Raw genomic sequence first — 25,077 nt, forward strand, 5'->3', positions numbered from 1 at the left:
TTGCATTCTTTTCAATGAAGTCGGGGTCGTTTCTGTTTTCAAGTTGTGTTTGAAGTACTTTGTGTAGCTTTTGGATTCGTAGATATCCTAGAAATTTAACTTGCCACAATTCGAATTTTGATTCGGATCCATCGAAATAAAGACGCACGCTGGGCCCATAACCTCTAGAAGTGTAAGCCATGTTTAGTTTCATAAAAGTTTCCAATGGTTCGTTGTTCTAAACAAGTCTTGAGAGGTGACTGGTTTGCAGTAGACAGTTCCACAGAGCAAAATATTCTTACCGTATCGAGACCGGGGGAAAAAAAAAAAACATGGTTTCTGATTGGTTGGTAACAGAACGTGAATTAATTCGATTCGTCAGTTCATAGCAGCATCGTTTATAAATAGAATCGTCCGACTGTGTGGGATCATACCCCATTACAAGTCCAAAATATTGCAACAGTCATCTATGCTATATTCAAATTCCACTGAGTCTATTTTTCTCATCCACCAATTTATGTAGTTCTAATATGAACTGAATTTTATCTACTGTGCCATGAATGCTTGCAAATAATAGAATACTTGGTAAAATTCAGTTGTAAAAGTTGAAAATTTAATCTTCACTATGATTGGTAAAACTCAAAACAATTGCGGATGACAAGGATTTTCATGATGCAATCATGACTGATAGAACGAGAACATGCTACTCTTGTAGATTAAATAATTCAAAATTCTATACAGATTCCAAGCTAGAGTTGAAATTTGGTTTACAGATACACATTAATCTGGTACACACATTATGGTGGTAACATTTTATTGTGCATCCCAAGGAGAGCATGCAGTTCCACCCCAGTCTATTCAAGCCACTTTTGGCTTTTTATGGATCTGTCAAAAAAAAAAAAAAAAATTGTGTTTCAATCTTAGCTTGAAGTATGATATTATGATTATTTTTAAAAGATTAATTTTTATAATTCACCCTATGTTTGAATCAGTAATAATACTATTGTATTCATCCAGCGTCTGGTATTGTATCTTTCTATTTTATTCATCCATCATTTTGTATTGTATCTAGAAAGATTTTATTTGTTCAGCGTTTGGTATTGTATTTAGAAAGATTTTATTTGTTCAGCGTTTGTTATTCTGTCTTTTTTTTATTTGTCCATCATTTTGTATTCTATCTATCACTGAAAGTGAATGTTTATGTCGAATACAAATTTGCATGCAGTCTCCAGTCAGAATCCTGGTTAGAGAAGATGACATAAAGCGCCTTCCAATGGCCACCGATCTTGTATTGGGCAGGCTGTATGTTACTTTGGTGATCTAATGGAAACCCATGTGTCAACGTGATTATGCCATATGTATGTAATGTTAATAGCTGTTAATTTAAATGAATATAATTGAAATAAGTTTTGCTGTGGAAATTTCATTGATTAAAGAAAGTATAAACGTTATGAAGACTGCTTAATAATTCATCTTTTAAATAATTTATATGTATTTAAATATAATTTTCCATTTAGATACTTGTGTATCCTACATGGGTAAAGTGTGTGGCATAGCTAATGACTCGACAATAGAAATCCTCTACCAACTCGGAACTGTTCAGGATTGTGGCACAGCAGCTCGGTAGGTGTAATTTGTTTATTTTTAATTCAATTCTTTGTTTTATTAATATGTATATGCATGTATAAAAAATTAATATGGAAAGTATGAATGTTTACATTATTTTTAATTTTATTTCTTATTTGTTGACATAGGAATACAAAATATCTTTAAAAAACAAACACAATTTTTGTCCGCTTACTGCAATGAGATGTGTATATGCAGTAGGTGCTAGTATCAGAGAAATAGAGCCAATGAGATGAAAAAGTGCTTATATGCAACTAATGTGATCTCTGAACCCTCCGTGAAGCATCACATCTAACCACAGAAAAGCATAAGAGTACCATAAGCATTTTCTAAAACTTAAATGTAGCAAAAATTGTAAAGTGTTGTTGCATTAGAAAAAAAGGAATTTGATTTTTAATATCATGTATTTAAAACCAGCATTGCTTTATTTTGGGAAGAGGTAGTGGTATCATGTAGTGTGTATGTGCTGCAATATAAAATATCAGAGCATTTGAACAGAGAAAACCTTTAAGGATTAAGTATAATGAAATGGATGATAAATGACTGAATAAAATGGAGAAAAAATATATTGGAAAAAAAGTGAAAATATGAAAAATTAGAAAAAATGCTGATTAGAAAAGTTATTTTCTTAATGTGCACACACTCACACTAGCTCCAATGTGGAAAATGTTTGTAGATTGTTATTTGTTGTTCTGGTCTGGAGATTTTAGCATTGACTCTCAGAATAAGTTTTGTTTCTTGTTTGCATTTGTGTTGTTGTTGAATGTAGTAGTAATAGTAAAAATTGTTTATGGCAGTTAAGCTATACAGAGGCGTCCATGTTTCATCTCTGCAGAGAATTGTCTGCAGCTATAGAATATGGATGTCTTTGTGTAGCTTGATTCATAAATATATTTTTATACCACTACTACTAAGCTCTGATCATGTGTTGAAATTGTCGGAGTAAATACTGAAAATCTATACGCAATGTATTGCCACCTTGTAACTCATGAAATAAAAAAAAAGTGTATGTATATATATATATATATATATATATATATATATATAATTTAGACTTATGATTTCCTAGACACACTGATGGATCTAAACTGTGGCAGGTAACCTGATATACAGCCATATATAAAGGGGAACATACTTATTTAAAAAAAAAAAAAAAAAAGCATCTCCTAAATGGCACGTACATTCAGAGAAAAACAAGTGCAGCAAGTTCCTCAGCACACATTTGATTAAGTACTTGTAAAACAAGCATAGGGATGCAGTTTTGCAGTGATGGGAAATCAAATTTGGATCATTTACAAACTAATACAGTTGGAAAAGCTTCTTTGCCACATCATTGGCAAAAATAGCAACTTGTGTTCAATTAATCATATATTATGAACTATATAAATAAATATATATGTTTCCGTATTGAATAACCCAAAATCTATTTTTCTAATGAAATTCTAATTTTTTTAATGAATACTTTTTTCTTTTTCCCTTTCAGTTTGAAAGCTCTAATATTATGGCTTGGTGATAGTGCCAAAGTTGCTATTGAAAAATCAGAAATGTTGTCTTTAAACAATGGATATGGAGCAGCACCCCATGAAACAACATATTTCACATTACCTCACCCAGCGGCTGCACATGTGCACTGTATTGCTTCTGTTCTTTGGTACAGTAGAAACTTATCTGTCTGTACTGAATTGCGTTCCATCATTACTCCCGAGCTCTTCAGGTTAGGTTTTTCTCATTTTTTAGTTTTGTAAGATTATAATTAGTGTCAATGCATGTCAGGGTGATTTTTTTTTTTTTAAATTTGGCCATCTCTTTATTTAATCAAATTTATTTAGCATTATTTTTTAAACCAGTAATTTTCTTCATTAGTTTTATTTTTAATTTGATTCAATCATTTATTCCAAAAATATATTACTTTATAATTATGTGGTAGATTTAGATTTTGAATTTTTTGTCAAGTTTCTTATATAGAGAGAATATTATGAATTTTATCAAAATGAATTGCTAACTTTTGTTATAAATATGTATATAATTTTTTTATTTAATAACATTTCCAAAATGAAACTAATTTTAAGTTGACTTCTTATTTAATAATTGCTAAAAGATCTTCTTTTGATTTCAGTGCTGTATATGAATGGAGTACAGTGTTGTTGTTTGATTCATCCTTGAAACGAGCTGTGGATAATGTCCTCTGTTCAATCTGTTATATTTATCCTGAATTCTTTACACTGATTCTTGAGTGGATGGGTATCATGTTAAACCCTGACAACAGTATGACTGCCTCCATCAGTGATGATTGTAAGGACAGTTCTCAACAGCACCATAATACTTCCTTAACTGATGACTCCAAGGAAGCACAGACCAGCCAACAAGGCTCTATTCTTGGTAATGCTATTCCAGATTCTTTCATTACATTACACGACTTCAGCCATATGATGCTTGATCGCTCACACTTGTCAACATTGGCCATCACCTGCCAATCTCCTGGAGCAGTGCGGCAACTCCTTGACAGCAATTTCCCTTCAATCCTTGCACAAGGATTATTTGAATTTTGTAATCATGAGATTGCTTGCTTTGCCGAGAGTTTGACTAATTCAGAATCTTTAACTGATGCAAGCAAATGTGTGAATGGAGAGAATGGCTTGTTAGAAACTCAACAATACCAAACTGGCTGTGATAACTCTGGTAAGTGTGAACTTTATTTATTCATATATATCAATTAGTGAAGGGATGATGCCAATATTTGGAGCAATTATGGAATAAGGATTCCTCAGAAGCTGAGAAACTCAAGCAGGACACATTCCAATCAACAATGGTTAATTGCCAATGCACATGTCATTTGTAAGCAAACAAAACCTGATTTGTTTATTCGTTAATTTTTTTAAAAATATTTAGGGAATATATATATTTTATGTGGGTGCATTTTTTTATTTTTTTTTTAAACAAAACATTTACTAATAAATGAGCGTGGAAATCATGTTTTTGTTTTTTTTTATTATTATTAAATGAGAATTTTGGATGCTCACATTTTGTCTTTAGTGAGTGAAGGAGAAATCCTTCTAGACCTACGCAGTTTTTGTGCATCAAATATTAAATACTTAGTTGAATTTACAAAACTTTTAATAAACAAATGAAGCATTGCAGAGATCAATTTAGAAAGTTTTTCATTTTTTCTGTAACAAATATAAACAAATAAAAGATACATAAAGAATATATAAATTTATTTACAAATGTTTTTATAACTTGTTTAAAGGAAAATCTATTTGCCTCTCAACTTGGCCAAAGTTAAGACACAATGGAACGTAACATATCTAAACAAACAACATTTAAATGAAGACTGTGCAACGATAACATCATACAATTTGAAGAAGGTATTTTCTGTCTTTCATGCCACGGACATTTTTTTACATAGGAATCTGAGATCTTCTACAACTGAGCATTGATTTAATAAACCGTTCATGATGATTCCAATAATTTTCTATTTTCCGCAGATGAAATTGATTTATAGGATTCACAAAATAACTTGAATAGTTTACAATATAATGGGAAAGTCTCAAAGCATTCTCTATTGTGCTTTCTACTCATTGCTTATATCATAAGATTAAATTAAGATTTAATGTTGAAAAAAAATTATTTTTTGTCGGTAAAGTTAATGTTTTCAAAAAATAATTAAATAAATATTGAATTATATACACAAAACACATAGAAAATACTTTTTTCAAAACTGTTTGCCTATATTAAAAATCAATTAATAAAACAAACAATTCAGTTTGTCTATGATTGATTACAAATAATGTGTGTTGGCAGTCAACCGGCATTGATTGGAATGTGTCCTGCTTGAGGCTTCTGCTGTCCTTATTTCAAAATTGCTCCCAATACAATTACAGATTCTGTTCTAAATTCTTGATTCTGATAGCAATAACAAAAGTGCTCAAAAGAACATTCAGCATAAAAAGTAACCAGCTGCACAACTATTAAAGAGTTTATTATGTGGCATCAATTTGAGGTTGTATATATAGAAAATTTCAGATGTTTGGAGTTTTTCTTATAGTAAACTTTCCCTAAAAAAGAACAGTATTGATTCATGAGGTTAAAATGTAAAGATGCTGAAGTTATGTTAAAAAAAAAATCAACTAACAATTTGTTTGTCAGTTTTTTTGTTTTTTTGTTACAATATTGCACTGAAACAAAATCTTTAAAAAATGGATTTGTTAATTTTTTAATTTTTTTTTTTTTACATATCTCATCGATAAGGTATAAAAACCAATATGAATTGGTAAACTTGTAGAAAAATCAATTTCCTTTTGAGTAATAGGATTTTATGGATTTATAGTCTTTCCAGCAAATCTGTCACCAGTAAAAATTTTACATCAAAGAATTTGACCTACCCAATATTTTTATTAACTCTGAACGTTTTTATTTTAGCCAAATATTTTAGTATATACTTTTATGACATTAATTGGATATTTGATACTGAATAAGTTTATTATTATTTGATATTTTTTAGCCATCTCATGGGAAATATTTTCTCTGAATTAACTTCATTAATTAAGCCTTAATAACATAGGTCATTAAGAAAATATCCGATTCTATTAATTGCATTTTTGTCAAATTATAAATTTCACTTTTTTTATTGTTTGACAATTTCATACCACATGAGCTTAATTATATAGATGCAGTCTAGTGTGACATGGTTTCGTTATTTAGAGATTTCAAATGAACATCTAAGAACCATGGATAAATCAAAGATTAGTGTTGTTTATGACTCCATATTGTGGGACAAATGCTTTTCAGATAGCTAGAAACATTAATGAAGTATTGATGGCAAATGAGCGAACTGTGAGAGATTTCAGCCTTGAAAATCCCCCTCCCCCATTGTAGGTCTGCAACCAAGATTGATGGTGATGAGCTGAAAGCAGTAATGGGACAAGATATGTTCCAAACAACGTGTAATTTAATAGATATTTAATGTTTCAACTCTGACTGTATTAGACCATGAAATGGCTAGGAAAGGTAAAGAAGCTGGAAAAGTGGGTAACACATAAATTGGAAGAGCATCAAATGAAACATTGTCTTGAAACTTGTTCTCTGTCATTATGGCAGTATACTGAACTATTTCTGTACCCTGTTGTTACACGTGATGAAATATGAATTCTTTTCAACAATCGCAAGACAGTTAGATAAAGATGAAATACCAAAACATACTCCAAAATTGGGATTTCATCAAAAGAAATCGATAGTCTTGATTTGGTTGTCTTCGGTCTCATTCATTAGTTTTATAAGACTGGGTACAGCAATATCAGTGGATGTATATATCAATAAGTTGGATGAAATGATGAGGAAACTAGCACATAAACAAGAGAGGTTAATGAATTCTTTTACAAAACAGATTGTACAAAGAACATCACTCAAAATACAGCAATAGAACTTAGAAATATTTTTTATTTAATTATTTGGGCTATTATCCTCATCTTCTAGTTGTTTTCACGTTTCAGCCAATTATTCCTCTGGCCTTCATCAGGTTAACCGCGACGGGATAGGAATGTTGAATCCTCCAACTACATCCACAGCAATTGCTGCCTTCAATAGCTGTTGTCATCTCACCACAGTTTGGTCAACTAATCTTCTGACCGGCTTTGGGTGGGATCGAAACCGCTACCTCTAGCTCAATACTCACCTGGAATCATAAATATTCTGCATCTCTATTCACTGCACCACAGGCCCCAAATTATACAATTTACTCATCTCCAAAATAATTCCAAAACTAATTCAATAATATAACAATCAGTACGGACCCGACAATTGGAAGAACAATTGGATTTATAAAACCAAAAAATCCAAACTTGATTGCCGTTTGGAGGCCATGGTGCAATGGATAGAGATACGGAATATATGATTGTTCATAGGAATACCCTTCAACCTCCAGAGGAAGTCAACTCGGTGGAAATTGCTCAATTTGTATGTCACATCTGCTTCAAGGTGTGCAAATCTACGGCAGGAGTACAGAGTCATCTGAGATGGCATGGACGACGAGATTGGGAGAACTCAATGTGACAGCGATCATCTGGAAAGATCCAGCAATCATAATATATGTATGTATGTATGTATGTATGTATATAAAAAGATATGTGTCTGTATAAATAGATATACATGTATGTATGGGTGCATATATACATGTGTGTGTGTGTGTGTGTGTGTGTGTGTATATATATATATATATATATATATATATATGTATATGTATCTATGGGTGCATATATACATGTACACACATATATAATAGATATATATATATAGACTAGCGAAAGTACCCGTTGTTGACTGGGTTCAAAAACAGCCTACAGAAAATGGACTCTTATTTATGAAAGTATGATAGGTTATGAAAAGGAAGAGTTGTAAAGAGATAGCTTCGAATTTGGGGGTATCACAACCAAAGCAAAATATGATGAAAGTAAAAATAAAATGGATAAACCCCATAATTTATTATACCATACCTGTTCACACTGAAACACTTATCACAATATTCTGTGGATCTATATTAAAAAACCTTGTTAAACTTTGTGACATATTTCCATTCTATGGAGATCAGGCGCGAACGAACACCTCATAATTTTATTATACCATATTTCTTCAAACTTAAACATAATTATCAAAGTATACTTATGCAGATAGATATGAAAGGTCTTTATTAAAGTTTGTGCCTATTTCCATTCTATGGAGGCCAGGCATGAACGCAGACCCCACAATTTTATTATACCATCCCTATTTAAGTTAAAACATACTTATGAAAGTATTATTATGTACATCTATATCAAAAACATTTGTAAACGTTTTTTTTTTTTTTTAATTTTTTATTTCCATACTTTGTGGACCAGGCGCGAACGCAGACCCCACAATTTTAATGGATCATCATTATGCCAAACATATCCATTCCTATGTCTCGATACATCTATCATTATATGTGATCAGTTTTCTATAATAGTTAACCATATAGGAGCCTATTCGTGACCAGACACACACACACACACAGACATTCTGCTTTATATTATACATATATACATGTATGTATGTATGTATGTATGTATGTGTATAAATAGAAATGGGCGAATGAACTCTTTTTCTGGGTCAACGGCCAACTAGCACCGTGTATATTTAGTAATACACACGGACGAAAAAACGCTTTGGATAATTACAGATTTCAAGGTAGTTCTACTAAAATAGCCATATTTTTTAAACCAAAGCACTTCAAGTCTTCAAATTACTACTGTTTTGTTCAGAAATGAATATACTTTCAAATGAATTAATAAATATGAATGTACATTATATATTTTAAGAGTTTTAAGCAAATAAAGTGATAAAAATGTAAACGTCATAAAATGGCGTTTTCGGTAAGGTTTTGTAATGATCCCCCCTGTTTTCTAAAGGTCCGTACCGTGATTGTATGAAGAATTTCGTCATGAAATTTGGGAACCAATCAGTAGAGGTGTTAATCTTAATACTGTCAAGTGTCTGAAATATTTTTGACCATTTCTTTTTTTGTCGTGTTAAAAATAAGACTTTAATATAACGAGTATCGAACATTTTGAAAAAAAAATTCTTCAGACACCCAGTAGTAAGTAAATCAATCTTTTTACTATCTTTATCAATTAAAAATATTGTTTTATGTTGAGTAGGACCGTGGTAATTGATAATTTAAAAGGACCTACCCGAAAAAAAAATTGTTTCTATTTCTCGAATTTGGTCAAATGAAGTTAGTATTACTAGAAGCAGCAGCAGCAGCAGCAGCTCCAGCCTGTAGAATCAGCGAAAGCACAGTGTAAACAATACGCGTTCTTTAATTTTTATTCAAGAACGAATTAAGAAAAACATGAAAATATGAATATAAATGTTCTTATATGTTTTAATTAGAGCTATTTTGTTATCAGAATAACATTAGTTTAGAACTATTCGTTTTTCAGAATGTATAATATTAACAATCCGAACCAATTCGGCATTATGAATCTGTTGCAATTTCTCACATTTCTCGTCAAATTTAAAAACATGGTTAAAAAAAACAAAATAAACTTTTGGAGATATATAGCTTGCATGCACTTTTATTCTTTAAATTAGTTTTGAACAGCGAATTAAAACAATGTTTTACTGCGAACAGCCACAAATGTTTTTTTTTTTTAAATCAAAATAAGTATCAAAATCTCGTTTATACATAGATTCGAAAAAGTTGTCAAAAAACAAATATATAACAAATAAATGTTATCAAAGGCAAAATAAGTTACTTTTCTACCTAACTGGATAATTTTCTAGTGTTTTTATTTGATGTAACATGTTTATTCAGCTCGAAAAACGTACAGTGTTTACCGATGTATTGGAAAATTAAAAATGGCGCCCGGCCCGACTCTCTTTGACACGGTAAGTTTGAGAAAAGGAGTTAAAAATAAAAAAAACTATACAAAATACTGTTAAAAACTCACCGAATATATGTCAGCCTATGTCACGGTAACATATATTGAGCGAGTTTCTAGCAGTATTTTGTCTACTTTTTTATTTTTAACTCTTTTCCACAAACTTACCGTTTCAAGAGTCGGGCGGGCGCCATTTAAAATTTTCCAAAACATCGGTAAACACTGTTTTCAAGCTGAATAAACATGTTACATTAAATAAAAACACTAAAAAATTATCCAGTTAGGTAGAAAAGTAACTTGCTTTTGATAACATTTATTTTGTTATATATTTGTTTTTTTGACAACTTTTTCGAATCTATGTGTATAGGTAATACAAACCCTCAAAATTTATATCAATATTCTTGAAATTTAAAAAAAAAACACATCAAACTACAATTAGGAAGCTTTTTATTTTTTTATTTTTTTTTCTACTTATTAAGCGAAAGATATTTTTACAACCTGCTCCAGCATAGTATAAACGGCCTATGGAATTAACACCTTCAACCTCGAAAATAGAAATCAACAAATTTATGGAATTTTCTTTGAAATTTCGCAACGCAGTTTCTTATTAAATTAAAACTAAATATAACATTTGCTGACTTATTTACCTGTCGAATACACACACACACACACACATATATATATATATATATATATATATAACTTTCTGTAAAATATTTATTTGAAATGGAAACGGCATTTTGCAGTTAGGACAACAAAACAAAAATGAAGTAACGGTTCGTATTCCTAAAACACTCTTTAACCCTAACAATAACACTAAGTTCGAGTGGCAAGCCCCCCCCCCAATAAAATACCTCTGTAAGCCACATACAAGCATCTAAAACAAACAAACAAACAAAAAATAGATCCTTCCTTAAAGAAAAATACACATAAAAATAAATTGGTTAACTGTCCTAAAATGCTAGAATGGCCAGGAAATGGTGAATTATTTTACATTAAATTTTTGTAAAACTAACCGCTCCCCCCTCTAATATTGTTTTTGTTAGCTTTGTTTGTCAAGTTTTCAGTATGTTCACACATAATTTTCCTTAGCCCCTACAATTAATTCAAAGTCCGAATGGCAACCCTCCCCATATTCTCATTGCATAGAAACCCTCTTAAAACTACACATAATCATCTTTAAAAAAAAAAAAAAAAAAAAAAAAGCATGCATATTTTCCCATAGAAAAAAAAAACAGTTAACTGCCCTAAAATGCTAGAATGACCTATATTAGGAAATTATTTTACATTCAATTCTAAAATAATTTGTTTATCTTTCATTAAAGTTTTTCATGGCATTTTATACATAATTTCCTAAAAAGGTAGAATCACATTTTGAAGGGGTGGTCAGAAGGAGTTGAGTGGGGTTAAACAGAAGGTGTTAATCTACAATAATACCAAAGAAATATTGCAATATATTAATTTTTAAATGGTCTTATGTTTAGATTTCAGTTTTTTGTACATAAAGCACATTACAATTCAACTTTGAGTTCTCCAACTTCTTTTCTGTTTATGGCATTTTTAAGGAATTGCTGCATATTTATGCACATTTACTGCAGATTATTTGGAAACCATAAACTTTGGGAGATTTTCAGTTGCATATTCTGATTCCTTGTACAAAAATACACTTATATGGTAAATTTCATTTCTTAGTCTTGTGTTTTAACAAAGATATGACATTTTTACTGAAAAAGTAGTGTAAAAAATGTGACGAAACGCATATGGTCTTAAAGAGGGAAAAATATCCAAACGTTTGAGGCACAAAAATAGCCATAACTTCCTTAATTTTAATCAGATTTTAAAAATTTAAAAAGATTCTTTCTTAGCTCATCAAGCTCTTTCTATGCATACCAATATTGAAATATTTCAAGCTATTTCAATTTTTTCATGTGTATTGCTAGTATATTTGTTTGTGTGTATATGTGTATTGGGGTAGAGAGGGCTCCTGTAAGCCGTGGTGAAGTCAACCTTTCTAGGAGAAGCAAATCTCTGACTTAAAAAACCATAAAGCGGAAGACCATTAAGCTGGTCTGCAGTTTAATTTGTTGCTGGCTATCTTGCTCTTGCTTGTTGCTAGATCTCAACATTTTGAACTGAGAGAGAGACTTAGCTGTCGTACAAAGCTAAGACTCTGTAACATCATATTTGTATAGATAATCCCTCAGACATTTGGGCTCATGGATTTCAAATGTCTGTGGGAGTGGCACTCGTCTGATAAGACGTTGCAATCATCGTATAAAGAGATATACATGTATGTATGGGTGCATACATGTGTATGTATATATATATATATATATATATATATATATATGTACACAGGCGGCAAAAAGAAAGTCCGCAATTGCAATTTATCAAAAATTGCAAATTTAAGCCAAATTTAATATAACTTTTTAAACAAACTATACCTCATTGGCCTTTTATTCTTCTAGAATCTTACCTGTTCGACCACATTACTATTTTTTAGAACTTTTTATATACTCTGTAGATTGTAATATCTATGATTTTTGAACAGACGTCGTATTGACTTTTATAAAATTCACGCTATTCTGTTCTTTCATGTGTTCATCTTTTTTGTATAAATAAAGCGAACTTAATCAGAGCGAAGATATCACGCTTGGCCTTTCGTACCAGGACATCTTGAAAGCAATCAGCTTTGATCAATGTGGGAGGAAACCCTTCATATCAGACAATTGCTATTCATTTCGATGCTGACAGAGTTCCCCCTTTTTCGGGGGCACGACCTCGTGAGGAAGCAAATAATTATCACAAGAGAAAGCGGAAAGCTTAACTGGCCCCAGGCCAAGTTTAAAAGTCACTTTCATTTCTGTGCCGACTCCTATGATTCTCAATTTAATTATCATTATCATTGAGTTGACAACTTTTTGATTGACATCACTAAATTTGAATGCTTTTCACTTCCTGTGGCATCATAGCGTAGCAGTAAGAGTCTAGGTTTTCTTTCACTTTTTTTTCCGCCTTTCATAGCACAGGTTCGAGCCTGCCGACTAATACTTTTTTATTTTCTCAACACACACCTCCAAACATCCTGGGCAACGCCAGGCACACCCCACTAGTAGTTAACTAAAGATAACTCGGCATCAGTACTTGTATTGGGTACAATATTATATTCAAGAGAGAATAAATATAAAATCTACTTGAATTAAAATATATTTAAGCATATTTTACTACAGAGCAAGACCAGGGGTTCCCCGTTAGTTCCACAATAAAGATTTTACGATTTTATCGCAATCTTTTTGTGTATATATATTCTAATTTTAGCCTATTAAAGAATGAGCAAAAGTTGTAGCCTGTTAACTAAAAATAAATGATTCCAAATTTGTGAAGTCCTGGATATGACCTTAAACTATATCCGATGGTGAGACTCCAGCTTGCAGGCTTTGGAGAGTGTGGAGCCACCCTTTAATTGCCATTGCTTCCAGGTCCACTCTGACCCAGACTGGTAGTACCTGTTAGGGTCCCAACTATGGGTTGAATAGAAACCGACTTAAAAAAAAAACAAATGTACTCTATTAAAAAATTGTGCTTCAAAATCACTGGATTTGGCATTAAATAATCTGAAAAGGGTTGATATGCCATAAAACAACCAACCAACGAAATTGGTGATCAAGTATGGTTAAATTTGTGCATTAAATACTAATCATTTTCATTAAATACTAATCATTAAATAGATACCATAATACTTAGTTCACTGCACCATTTCAGATCAGCCAAGTAGGTTCCAAAGAAAGTGGAGCAGACAGCACCTAATGGGTCCTGAATTTTTTTTTTTTTTTTTTTTTTTGCTTCAGGTGTGCGAGCAGTACCCCCCCACCCCACCGCCAATATGTTTTGTCTTTTTACAACTTTTTTCAGCAGATCAAATAGACATTAATCCATCCAATTATAAAAAATCAGTCTCTAGTGAAGTTCCGAGGGTAGAGCTAGACACAAGGTCAGTTTTTAATATGGGGAAAATCCAACTTCACAAAAAGGGGCAATCTGGATAGGAACAAAAATAAAAATTGTCAGTCATGAAGGACAGAAAAGGCAAAGTATAGCATTAGAAAATTACATATTATGATTTAGGCTCAGAGTCCAGCTTGAGAATTAAAGCCTGTCTTAAACTGGAGAGTTTAAAGAAATAATGTGTCACTCGGACAAGAAATGTAATTGAAAATAAAATCCAAATTCCTCCAAAATTTGTGAATGATTTGTCAGCTTTAGCAAAGTGTTTTTTGATATTTAAATAGGTGGGTAAAAAATACTTGATACTTTTCCAAACATCACGTTTTCTGTTAGTGACGTCACTTGTTTTATATAAAATTTATTTTTGTTTGTGTATCGTAAATGTCAGTTTGTTTATCGTAATTGTCAGTTTGTTTATCGTAATTCTTGTAAAGTTTCACATTCTTCATTTATGTGTTTACATATTTAAAAGTAATTTGATGTTCTAAGGCATAATATTTTCAAAAGCCAATAATTATGAACCACTAACCGTAAATATGGGTGTCAAACGCCCTCTTAAAAAAAAACAAAAAAAAACACTTCCTGAATCCTACACTAAGTATGAGTGGCAAGCCTCCTCCTCCTCCTCCTCCTCCTCCTCCTCCTCCTACAACATTCAGCCCACCAAACAAAATTACTCGGTAAGCTACATATACACATCTAAAAATAAATGAAAAATAAAATAAAGGATCCTTTACGTACATAAAATGCATTACAATTCAACTTCTCCTTCTTTTTATGAATACATGGCATTTTTCAGGAATTTCAGTATATTTATGTGCATTTACTGCAGATTATTTGGAAACCATTAATTTCTGGAGATTTTCCATGGAATATTCTAATTCCTAGCATAAAAATACACTTATATGGTAAATTTCATGGCTTAATCTTGTGTTTTAACAAACATATAACATTTTTACTGAAAAAGTAGTGTAAAAAATGTGACAAAACGCATATGGTCTTAAAGAGGGAAAAATAGCCAAATGTGTGAAGCACAAAAATAGTAATAACTTCCTTAATTTTAATTGGATTTAAAAAATTTAAGAAGACTCTTTCTTAGCTCATCAGGCTCTTTCTATATATACCAATATTTAAATATTTTAAGCCATTTCAATTTTTTCATGTGTATTGCTAGTAAAATACGTTCCAATTCTTGAATTAAAAAAAAAATGTTCCCTGTATGTGCCTACCTCAACAGCTGTCTGAAGTAGAATTAATTCATCATAAATTATGTAATTACATAAATTAATTCATCACATATTCATATGCTGCCATGCAAGGTATTTAGTCTTAACAGAAATCTAGTTTTCTAAAACCTAATGTAGGGTTGTAAAAAACATTTTTTTTATTGAAAAGTATTAATATTTTAAAATTATAAGAGATATTTAACATCGAATGAAAATCCAAATTTTGATAAATGGAGAATTCAAACGTTTTTTGATCCAATGATGAATAGATTATAAATTTGTTTAAATGTATATTTCTTTGTTCTGCAGCATCATTTCAAATTCATATTTTTGCAATTGCAGCTAACTTTTATTTTCATAATTAGAAGCTCAATAAAAATGAAACATCAAAAACTCCCCAGCAGCTATCAGCAAAGTTAAAAAAGTAAAAGATGCATCACTAAATCCTATTAAAGGGTCTTTGCTGAAGTTGACACAGAAACTAGAAACTGTCAAGAGTTCTCGTTCTGTTAACGCTGAAGGAATGCATTCTTCAAGTTCAAATGATAGTGATCAACTGAGAGACAGCAACAATGAGAAGACATTGAAGAACAATATGATGCAGCAATTGCAGTTCAATCTGAAGAAAAGTGTGAAACTTTGGCCACCAGCACCATAAGTAATTTATTTACACGATATCTCATCATGGTAAATTCCTGTACCTTATTTAGTGTTAGAACTGATATCATTAAAAGGGGCAAGGAGCCATTCCAGAATACGCAACATCTTTTCTTAATTGGTGAAAAGGCCAGGTGCAAACATTGAAGATGAATTGCAGCAACTGTCTGTAGCTTGGTTTTATTATTCATTGTCAAATGTTTGTGAATGGAGTCCTCACTGCATGATGTTGTCAGTTGTTTGTCAAAAATGACAAAGCTACTGAAAAATCTATTTTTGTTACTAGTTTCAACCCTGGTAGAAGCTAAATATGAAAATTACTAAACACAAACATAGTATCATCTCTTGTGCTTGGAGAAGTGGAAAACACTGGTTTCAGGACTACAGATGCAAACAACCATCAATGCTTCACACATTTTCCTAATTTCACAGAGTTGAGATACAGTCATAATCATATTTATTGGCACGGTCCTATAAAAAACTCATTTTGTCTTAAAAATCCTTCAGAAAAGGGTTAAATCAAAGGAAATCACAAAGTATAATATATATTTTGAACTGCTCTTTCCAACTCAACAATCGAATTTTAAAAAAAATGAATAATAAAGAAATTACAAACGATATTTCAAAATTTCCTTGTTCAAATTTATTGGCACCGTAATTCTAATGATCGATTGTCTGGCCTTTAACCTTAATTACTTGTAGTAGTTTATTATAGTTTTCTACTAACTTGTAGCATTCTTCAGCAGTAAACTTATCCCATTCTTCCTGACAATAATCGTCTAACTGAGCGAGATTCATAGGCTTGCTCTCCATTACTCTCAATTTTTAAATCCTCCACAAATTTTCAATGGGATTGAGGTCCGGACTCTGGGATGGCCACTCCAAAACATTGATATTGTTGTACTCAAGCCATTTCTTAGTCAGATTAGCTGAATGTAATCTTACATGAAGCACCAACGTCAACTAAGTGACAGCTCTCTAGCAGAGTCCTTTAGGTTTTCATATAAACCTCCTTTTTCATGATGTCTGTAACCTTAACAAGTAATCCTGGTCCAATGGCAGAAAAGCATCCCCAAAACATCAAACTGCCTCCGCCGTGCTTTACAGTTGGTATGGTGTTCTTAGGCAAGAAGGCTTCGCCAGATTTCCTGTAAACAGAAGAAACACTATTATGGCCGAATAACTCAAATTTTGGTTCGTCGGACCATATAACGTTTCCAGAAGATAGCATCTTTATCAATATGACGCTTTGCGAACTCTAGCCTTGCTTTCAGATGCACAGGTTTCAATAAGGGAGTCTTCCTCGGGCAACATGCTTTCAAACCAGCTTTCTTCAAAACTCTACCAACTGTGTATTGACACACATTTACTCCAGAGCTTATCTGTTCCTCTAAATCTCCCCAGCAGTGATCCTTAGGTTTTGGTGGATACGTCAAACTATTTTTGCTCTCCTCTCACAGACAGTAGCCTTTTTCTATATCTTATGCTGAATTTTTGTGACAATGTATTTCTGTGGCATCGTGTGAAAGAAATTTCTCCTAAATAAACCTTATAAAAAATGACCTCCAGTCAGCCATGAGTCAGTCGCAACTGTCAGATCTGAATATGCTGTCCATTGAAAACAAGCTTACAAGACAAACAGATTTTGACGATACCATTGACCAGTTTGCAAAAAATGAAAGCAGAAAACATTCTAAACGATCGTATCAAATGTCATTCTTTTGTGTATTGCCATGTTTTATATTTAGTTGTACTGAAAGTGAGCAATTACGTTAAAAAATTTTGAAATTTGAATTATTTTGTTGAATCAGACTCTGTCTTAGATCATACATGTAAATAGTAACATACTTGTCAGTAGAGTAAATTAGAGTCAGAGTATGTATGAACATTTAGCATAGGTTGAATCGAGGTTATTGGGGTGATGTTTACTCCAGCTACACCACTCATATATATATATATATATATATATATATACACACGCACATTTTTGCTCAGTTTCATAAAATAATAGGAGCCTGTTTATCTGTTTAATTAACAAGTGTTGGAAGAGATAGCCAGTTTTTCTATTTATATATTGATATCATTTTTTTTGGGGGGGGGGGCGAATATGATAGGTATAAACTATAAATAAAGATTTGGTTGGGCGGGGGATAATTTTTTTTTTTTTGGGGGGGGATCCATCTATTGAATTCCGAGCTTTGAATAAACATACTCTGTTTATTCAATACAATAACAATAATGTGTATAAATTATTGCTGAAATTGGACCATTTTATAATTTCAAGAATCGGAAGACTTTGGAAGATAAGCGTGTTGTACTATTTAAAGCTATTTTTAACTGCAAATGTAAATATTTACATATTTATTTCAGTTTTTCATTTGTTTGATTTGTTTTATTTGATAATAGATGTTCTCGCCTACAGATGTCGTATCTAGCAAGTTGATTTTTCTTTTCACAACAGAAATAGTTACGATAATTTCATTTATCTTCAGTTAATTAAAGGGGAATCTATTTCTGTAATTTCCCTTAAACACGTCCGTTGGACTTTTATTAAGTACAATACTTAATATTTTTCATTTTTTTTTTTTTTTTAATGGACAGAATGCATTGTGGATGTATTATCGGCAGCTTCCATTTTTTTTTTTTTTAATGGACAGAATGCATTGTGGATGTATTATCGGCAGCTTCCATTTTTTTTTTTTTTAATGGACAGAATGCATTGTGGATGTATTATCGGCAGCTTCCATTTTTTTTTTTTTTTAATGGACAGTATGCATTGTGGATGTATTATCGGCAGCTTCCATTTTTTTTTTTTTTAATGGACAGAATGCATTGTGGATGTATTATCGGCAGCTTCCATTTTTTTTTTTTTTAATGGACAGTATGCATTGTGGATGTATTATCGGCAGCTTCCATTTTTTTTTTTTTTAATGGACAGAATGCATTGTGGATGTATTATCGGCAGCTTCCATTACTCCTTATTTGTCCCTCAGTCCTCATTTTTAATGAGTGATTTTTCTGACAAAGGGAGAAGAAAAGGCTGTATTCTAGGTTGGCAGTATTTTGTGTGAACAGCCGCCAAGAATGTCGGAAATTTTCTGTTTCTATGTCTATCCTTATAGCCATGTCACTAGTAAGGGTGCTGGAGGTAAATGTTTTATCTGGGCTGACGTTATCCGCCTGATAGTCAGGGACCCGAACGTTGGATTAACCACTAAGGTAGCTGTCCTATCAGCAGGTGTAAAGTACTGGGGCTGCTCTATTGCCATTTGGTGAATGGATTCTGGACCATACAGTAGTTTCTGGTGGGGCCTCTCCATGCCATATTAGTAGGTAATTGTTATGGTTTTACCTTATCATGTGCTACAAAAAAAATAAATTTCTTTGTTTCTTTTTCTCTCTCTTAGTTTACCTCTCTGTCCTGCTCTAGCAAGTTTGTTGACCTAGTCCACAAATCCCAAAACTCCATCATGAAAAGTTTCAAGAAAAAATACACGATTAAACCCGGACCTTCAACTTCCAACGTAGATCCCCTCTAGCATATCTCCTTCTCCAACATCAGGGGTCTATGTTCTAACCTTCCAGAGGTTGGAAAAAAAAAAAAAAAAAAAAAAAAATTCCTGTCTTTTTCTCTCTTACTTTCCCTCTCGGTCCTGCTCTAATCAAGTCTGTCGACCTGTTCCACAAATCCCAAAACTTCAACATGAAATATCTCCAGAAAAAAAAAACACAAATAAACCTAGAACCTCATCCTACCATGTCTCCTTATCCAACATCAGGAGTCTACGTTCCAACGTTCCAGAGGTTGAAACCCAATTACAGGAGACAATACCAGACATATTCTTTCTAAGCGAAACTGGCATAGGGCCGACCATTTTTCTAGATGAGTTCATAATTAAAGGATGCTCTAACTTAACATCTAAATCTGACCCCCAAGATCGCCATGGGCATGGAATATGTGCCTAAATTAAAGATGGCTTTCCGTGTGGTAGGGGTATCTCCAGAGAAAACCCTAATTTACCTTATATGTGCTTCCGGGTTGCACTTGCTTACACCACCACATTTATATTTGTCCTCTATCAACCCCGACAACAGCGGAGTTACTATCTTTAAGAGTATATCTGAGAAAATTGACCACATCCTGTCTGCTCATCCTTCGGCTTACATTCACATTTGCGGTGACTTCAATGTCCATAATGTGGAATGGCTGACCCACTCAGATAAGACAGATGATGAGGGGAGGTTCTGTTATGATTTTGCCATTGCCTATGACCTCACTTAGATTGTTCATGAACCCACCTGTGTGCCCGATACTACCGGTCAGTATGCAAGCCTTCTAGATCATTTTCTCACAACTTCCCCTGAGCTATGTTCATGTTCCATTCTATCTCCTCTTGGATCCTCTGACCACTCCAGTATATCAGTTGATAAAAATGAAATGTAATTAGTCTGCAAACACGCCCTATTTGCTTATCCTTCAGCTAATATGTTCTGTGGAGACTTCAATGTTCACAATGTGGAATTCTTAACTCACTCAAACAAGACCGATGATGAGGAGGGGGGGGGTCTGTCAATATTTCTCCATTGCTTATGATCTCATTCAGATTGTCCACGAACCCACCCGTGTTCCCAATACTGACTAGACCTCTTTCTTACAACTTGCCCTGACCTGTGTTCAGCTTCTGTTCTGTCTCCACTTGGATCTTCCGCCCACTCAGTTGTATCAGTTAAGATAAAAATGAAATGTAATAAGTCCCCAGATGTACCTCTCCATCGTACAGTATATCGATACTCTATGGCCGACTGGGATAGCTACCTTTGCGTTCCATGTTTAAAAAGGATGTGTCCTCTATAGTATCAGACTGGACAGAATAGTTAATTGTAGGTATAGACCATTTCATACCCTTGAAAAAAATTCCAGCAAAAACCTAACAGCCATCCGTGGTTCTCTCCGGAATGTGCTGCTGCCATTGCACATAGAAATCACTTTTTCCACTGCTTCAAACGTAATAGATATACTGAGACTAAATCCGCTTTCAGGACTGCCAGCAACCAAGTAAAAAAGTAATAAAGAATGCAAGAGAGTCGTATGCTCAGTCCGTTGAGTCCAAAGTAACTGAAAAGCAGCTTGGTTCCCACCAGTTTTGGCAAATAGCAAACAGAATCCTGAACAGAAACGTGTGCTCTATCCCAACTCTCATAAATGGACCTGAGGTAATCTCATCAGGATCAGACAAAGCCAAACTCTTTGCCAAGAACTTTACAGCTAATTCTAACCTTTGCGATCAAGGCTGTCAACCTCCAATATTTCCTCCTGTATCAGAAAACATGCTATGTGATATACAAATATCTGTAAGTGATGTTGCCAAGCTAATCTTTGATTCCAGTAAAACAACCGGCCGTGACGGTATTCCAATTATAGTACTGAAAAGATTTCAACCAGAACTTGCGCCCATCCTTACAAAACTGTTTAAACGTTGTCTTAAGAGAATTGCTCCCCGTCACCCTGGAAAATCTCATCAGTATGCCCCGTATTTAAGAATTCAGGTGATCGCTCATCTCCCTCACAGTAAAGGCAAATAAGTCTCCTGTTTGTCATGAGTAAGTTGCTGGAATCTGTGTTGAATAGAGAAATAATCAACCACCTCAGAAAAAATAACCTTCTTAATGACCTGCAATATCGCTTCTGTTCTGCTAGATCTACAGCAGATGTGCTTACAGTTATATCTCATAGGATTAGCGAATCTCTCGACGGAGGCTGCCTTTCTAGAGCAATTGGTCTTGACATATCAAAGGCCTTTGATAGAGTATGGCATAAAGGTTTACTTCACAAGATCTCCAGCTACGGTATAGCTGGAAATGTGTTCTCAATTATTAAATCATTTCTCTCTGATAGGTTCATAAGAGTAGTGGTTGATGGGCAAAAATCAGAAGCTCTTAGTATTAATGCTGGAGTACCTCATGGGTCCATCCTGGACCCAACTCTCTTCCTGATCTATATTAATGATCTTCCAAATCACATCCTTACATAATTCATAGACATCTATGCTGATGACACAACCATCTATGGCAACACATCAAAGGCCGTAAATGACAAAGTTCTCTCTGATTCTCTCTCCTCTGATCTTGAGCATGTTGTACAGTGCGAAAAGAGTTGGCTGGTTACTTTTAATGCATCTGAAACCAAGTTTCTATCTTTACATCGTCAACGCTCTGATCCCCATCTGGCATCAATTGAAATGGATGTCTCTCGTCTTGGGAAGACTCCAGGCTTTGACAAGCTTCTGGATTGGCCTTTACTCTTGATCTGAAATGTACATCAAGTCTGTCGCTGGAAAAATGGTGGGATCCTTCTATCGATCCAGTAGATATCTCACTGCTGATGCAATTCTCTATCTATATAAGAGCCAAGTTTGTCCAACTGTTGCCACATCTGGGCAGGAGCTGCTAGAAAGGACTTATCCTGCCTTGATAGAGTTCAAAATAGACTTCGTAGCCTCATAGGAGATGTCCTTTTTTCTTCCCTGCAACCTCTTTCTCACAGAAGAAATGTAGCGAGTTTGTCTCTGATGTATCGTTATTTTCATGGCAAGTGCTCGACTGAGCATCAATCTGTGGTCTCCCCTCGCCAAACTTTCACAAGAAACACTCGTCTAGCTGAAAACACTATCAATAATTCCCCCCACTTTTTATCTGTTCCTAAACCTAAACGTAGATTCCATGAACAAAGCTTCTTTCTTAGAACTGCACGCCTGTGGAATTGTCTTCCGTTTTCCTGCTTTTCAGCTGACTACAATATGGTTGTCTTCAAGTCCAATGTAAACAAGCTCTTGATAAGTCGTTCCCCTTAAGTTAACAAATTTACTGAATTTCCATTACTGACAATTACTATATTGTCCAATTGACTACTGTACACTTTTTAACCCTTATCATCGAGTGGCCCCTGAGCCTTGATAAGTGGTGATGTATATGTAATAAAAAAAAAAATCTTAATTGAGCGTTTGGTTTACCAACTTTCTAGTTCTTGTTAAATAATGATTTGCTATGTTAATTACATTTTGATGCTTTTCCGCTTTACATCATTATTCAAAAGTGTCTTTTAGTTGATGTTGTATTTTAATTTTGTAATATTTGTTTTCAGTAAAGAGCTTGGCAGTTACTGCAGATCTTGTAGCTGCCATTCTTGGTTTTTTTGCTGAAATTGCCCGAGAACCATTGATCAAGGATTGGATGGGTGGCCCTGAGGGCAGCATCTTTTGGCCAGTCCTCCTCACATTACTGTGCACTATTCCAGTGCAAGGGTCTACTACTGCAGCATCCTCATCTTCAATTACCCACAAATACAAGGTATTTTAAATTTTTTATATATTGTTTTTGAATTAATATTTGAAAATAGTTTCAATTTTTATGATTTAAAAGATAAATATCAATTAAAAAAATGTGTTTTCAATATGATAAAATGTACTCCGCATTCTACTTTGAACCAATTACATAATTGAATTCGTATGAACGGTTCAGTCCTATAACAATCAAAACTATTAATTTTATATTAATCTATTTTAAGTGATGATAAATTGAGTAAATGATCTGTTTGAAGCTAAACTGTGAAACTGAATTGTTTTTACACTCAATTCTTCGACTACATTTCTAACATCAAGTAGTATTTTGGAAATCATTTGTGTTGAAGTTAAATCAGATTGCCATGATTTAAATCTGAAAAAAAAAGTGGAAATTTAGTGAGTAATCAATTGTTCAAGTGTGTAATACAATTTATGGAAACACCTTGTAAATGTATATACATTTACCACAGTGTATTAAACATGATGGATAAATTATCCCATGTTTATTTCAAGAGTTTTCAATACATATTACAGTTATATCATAGTAAAATGTTTGAATGAAAAAAACTTTTTTTTTTTGTTTTCTTGATATATTTTTTGTATCAATAGAAAAATATTTCTCATAGAAAAATAGAATAATCTGGAATTACTTTAAGTATTTCCCTAAAATTCTAAAGAATTAAATGAACAAGTTTTAAGAATCACTGAAAGGTTGGTGTTGTATACAGCTATCAAACTAAATTTTTAGATTATACAAAAGAAAATTACTAAAATTATTTTATTCAAATATTTTATTTCATATAAGTTTTAATTTTAAAATTTAAAAAAAAGTAGAATATTTCTTTTCATGTCTATGAATGTTAACCCCAACTGAAAAGAAAATGTATTTTAAGCATGATAATGGGAGGAAAAAAAAACTAAATTGAAGTGATTTTTTGTTATTTTATTTATTTATATTTTAATGTATGAAGTGTGCTTATTTTGATTAATGGTTGATCCGAAAGAAAATGCTTCTTAAGTTTTTGGTGCTTGTGGATGATGGGAGAGTGAAATGTTCTATTTGCTGTTTATGGATGCTCAGTACAGATCATAATGTAAAACCCTAACTGAAAATAAAATGAAAAATGTATTTTAAGAAAATTATTTGATTTTTATCATTCAAAGTGAACTAAAATGCATTATGGTGTAATATAAATTTTGTTTTGCGCTAGTTGCACAGTATTACTGACCCCATAGTTTATAAATAATCATGGGGTGTGGAATTATGTGAGTGGATTTTGTTTTGTAAAGGTGTTATTAATAAGTAGACTCTATCAGTTCAAAGAAAATGCTATTTTAGTTGAAAGGGAGCATAGAAAAATGAAAGAAAGAAAAAAGCCTGACTTTTTTTTTTTTAAGTGTTGTAGGTAGACTAAAAAGAAAGAAATAGAAATAATTACTAAATGTATTTTTTGATTTATGGTAGGCAGATAGGAATAGTATAATAAATCTGCTGTTTAAAAATAAATGTGATTCAAGGTTTTTTTTCTTTTGAAATTGATATTTTTCTATGTATTGGCTTAAGAGAACTGTATAATGTGCTTTTAAGTGAGTATTCATTGTTTTCAATAGAATTGATAGTCTTCATATGAATCTTAAAGTGTTATAGTATGTAAGATTCTTGTAGATAGTTTCACTAGGAAATTTTATTAGTATGAACAGTTCTTTATCACTTGAAACACATTATCCATGTGATTCTCTGACTGTTATGTAAGATGTCTAGTTAATATAGTTCCTTTGATATCTCAATTTGTAAAGTTATTTATTCTACAAATTTCTTTTAATGCTTTAATTAGTTGTAGGTAATAAGAG

At 32.7% G+C, this 25,077-nt stretch overlaps 1 protein-coding gene across 2 annotated transcripts in view; it reads left to right on the forward strand.

The window, feature by feature from the left end:
- The window catches only part of LOC145255729 (dual E2 ubiquitin-conjugating enzyme/E3 ubiquitin-protein ligase BIRC6-like), a 515,468-nt gene that overhangs the window by 310,563 nt on the left and 179,828 nt on the right, over positions 1–25,077 (forward strand). For both annotated transcript variants that reach the window (XM_080114338.1, XM_080114339.1), the window contains exons 40-43: positions 1,497–1,602; positions 3,089–3,319; positions 3,722–4,284; positions 23,028–23,233. In XM_080114338.1, the coding sequence (XP_079970464.1) occupies positions 1,497–1,602; positions 3,089–3,319; positions 3,722–4,284; positions 23,028–23,233 (1,106 nt within the window). The remainder of the gene's footprint in view (positions 1–1,496; positions 1,603–3,088; positions 3,320–3,721; positions 4,285–23,027; positions 23,234–25,077) is intronic.

Source organism: Euprymna scolopes, chromosome 31 (genome assembly GCF_053919585.1).
Source record: "Euprymna scolopes isolate OS-2025 chromosome 31, ASM5391958v1, whole genome shotgun sequence".
In the NCBI taxonomy this organism is placed as follows: domain Eukaryota; kingdom Metazoa; phylum Mollusca; class Cephalopoda; order Sepiida; family Sepiolidae; genus Euprymna; species Euprymna scolopes.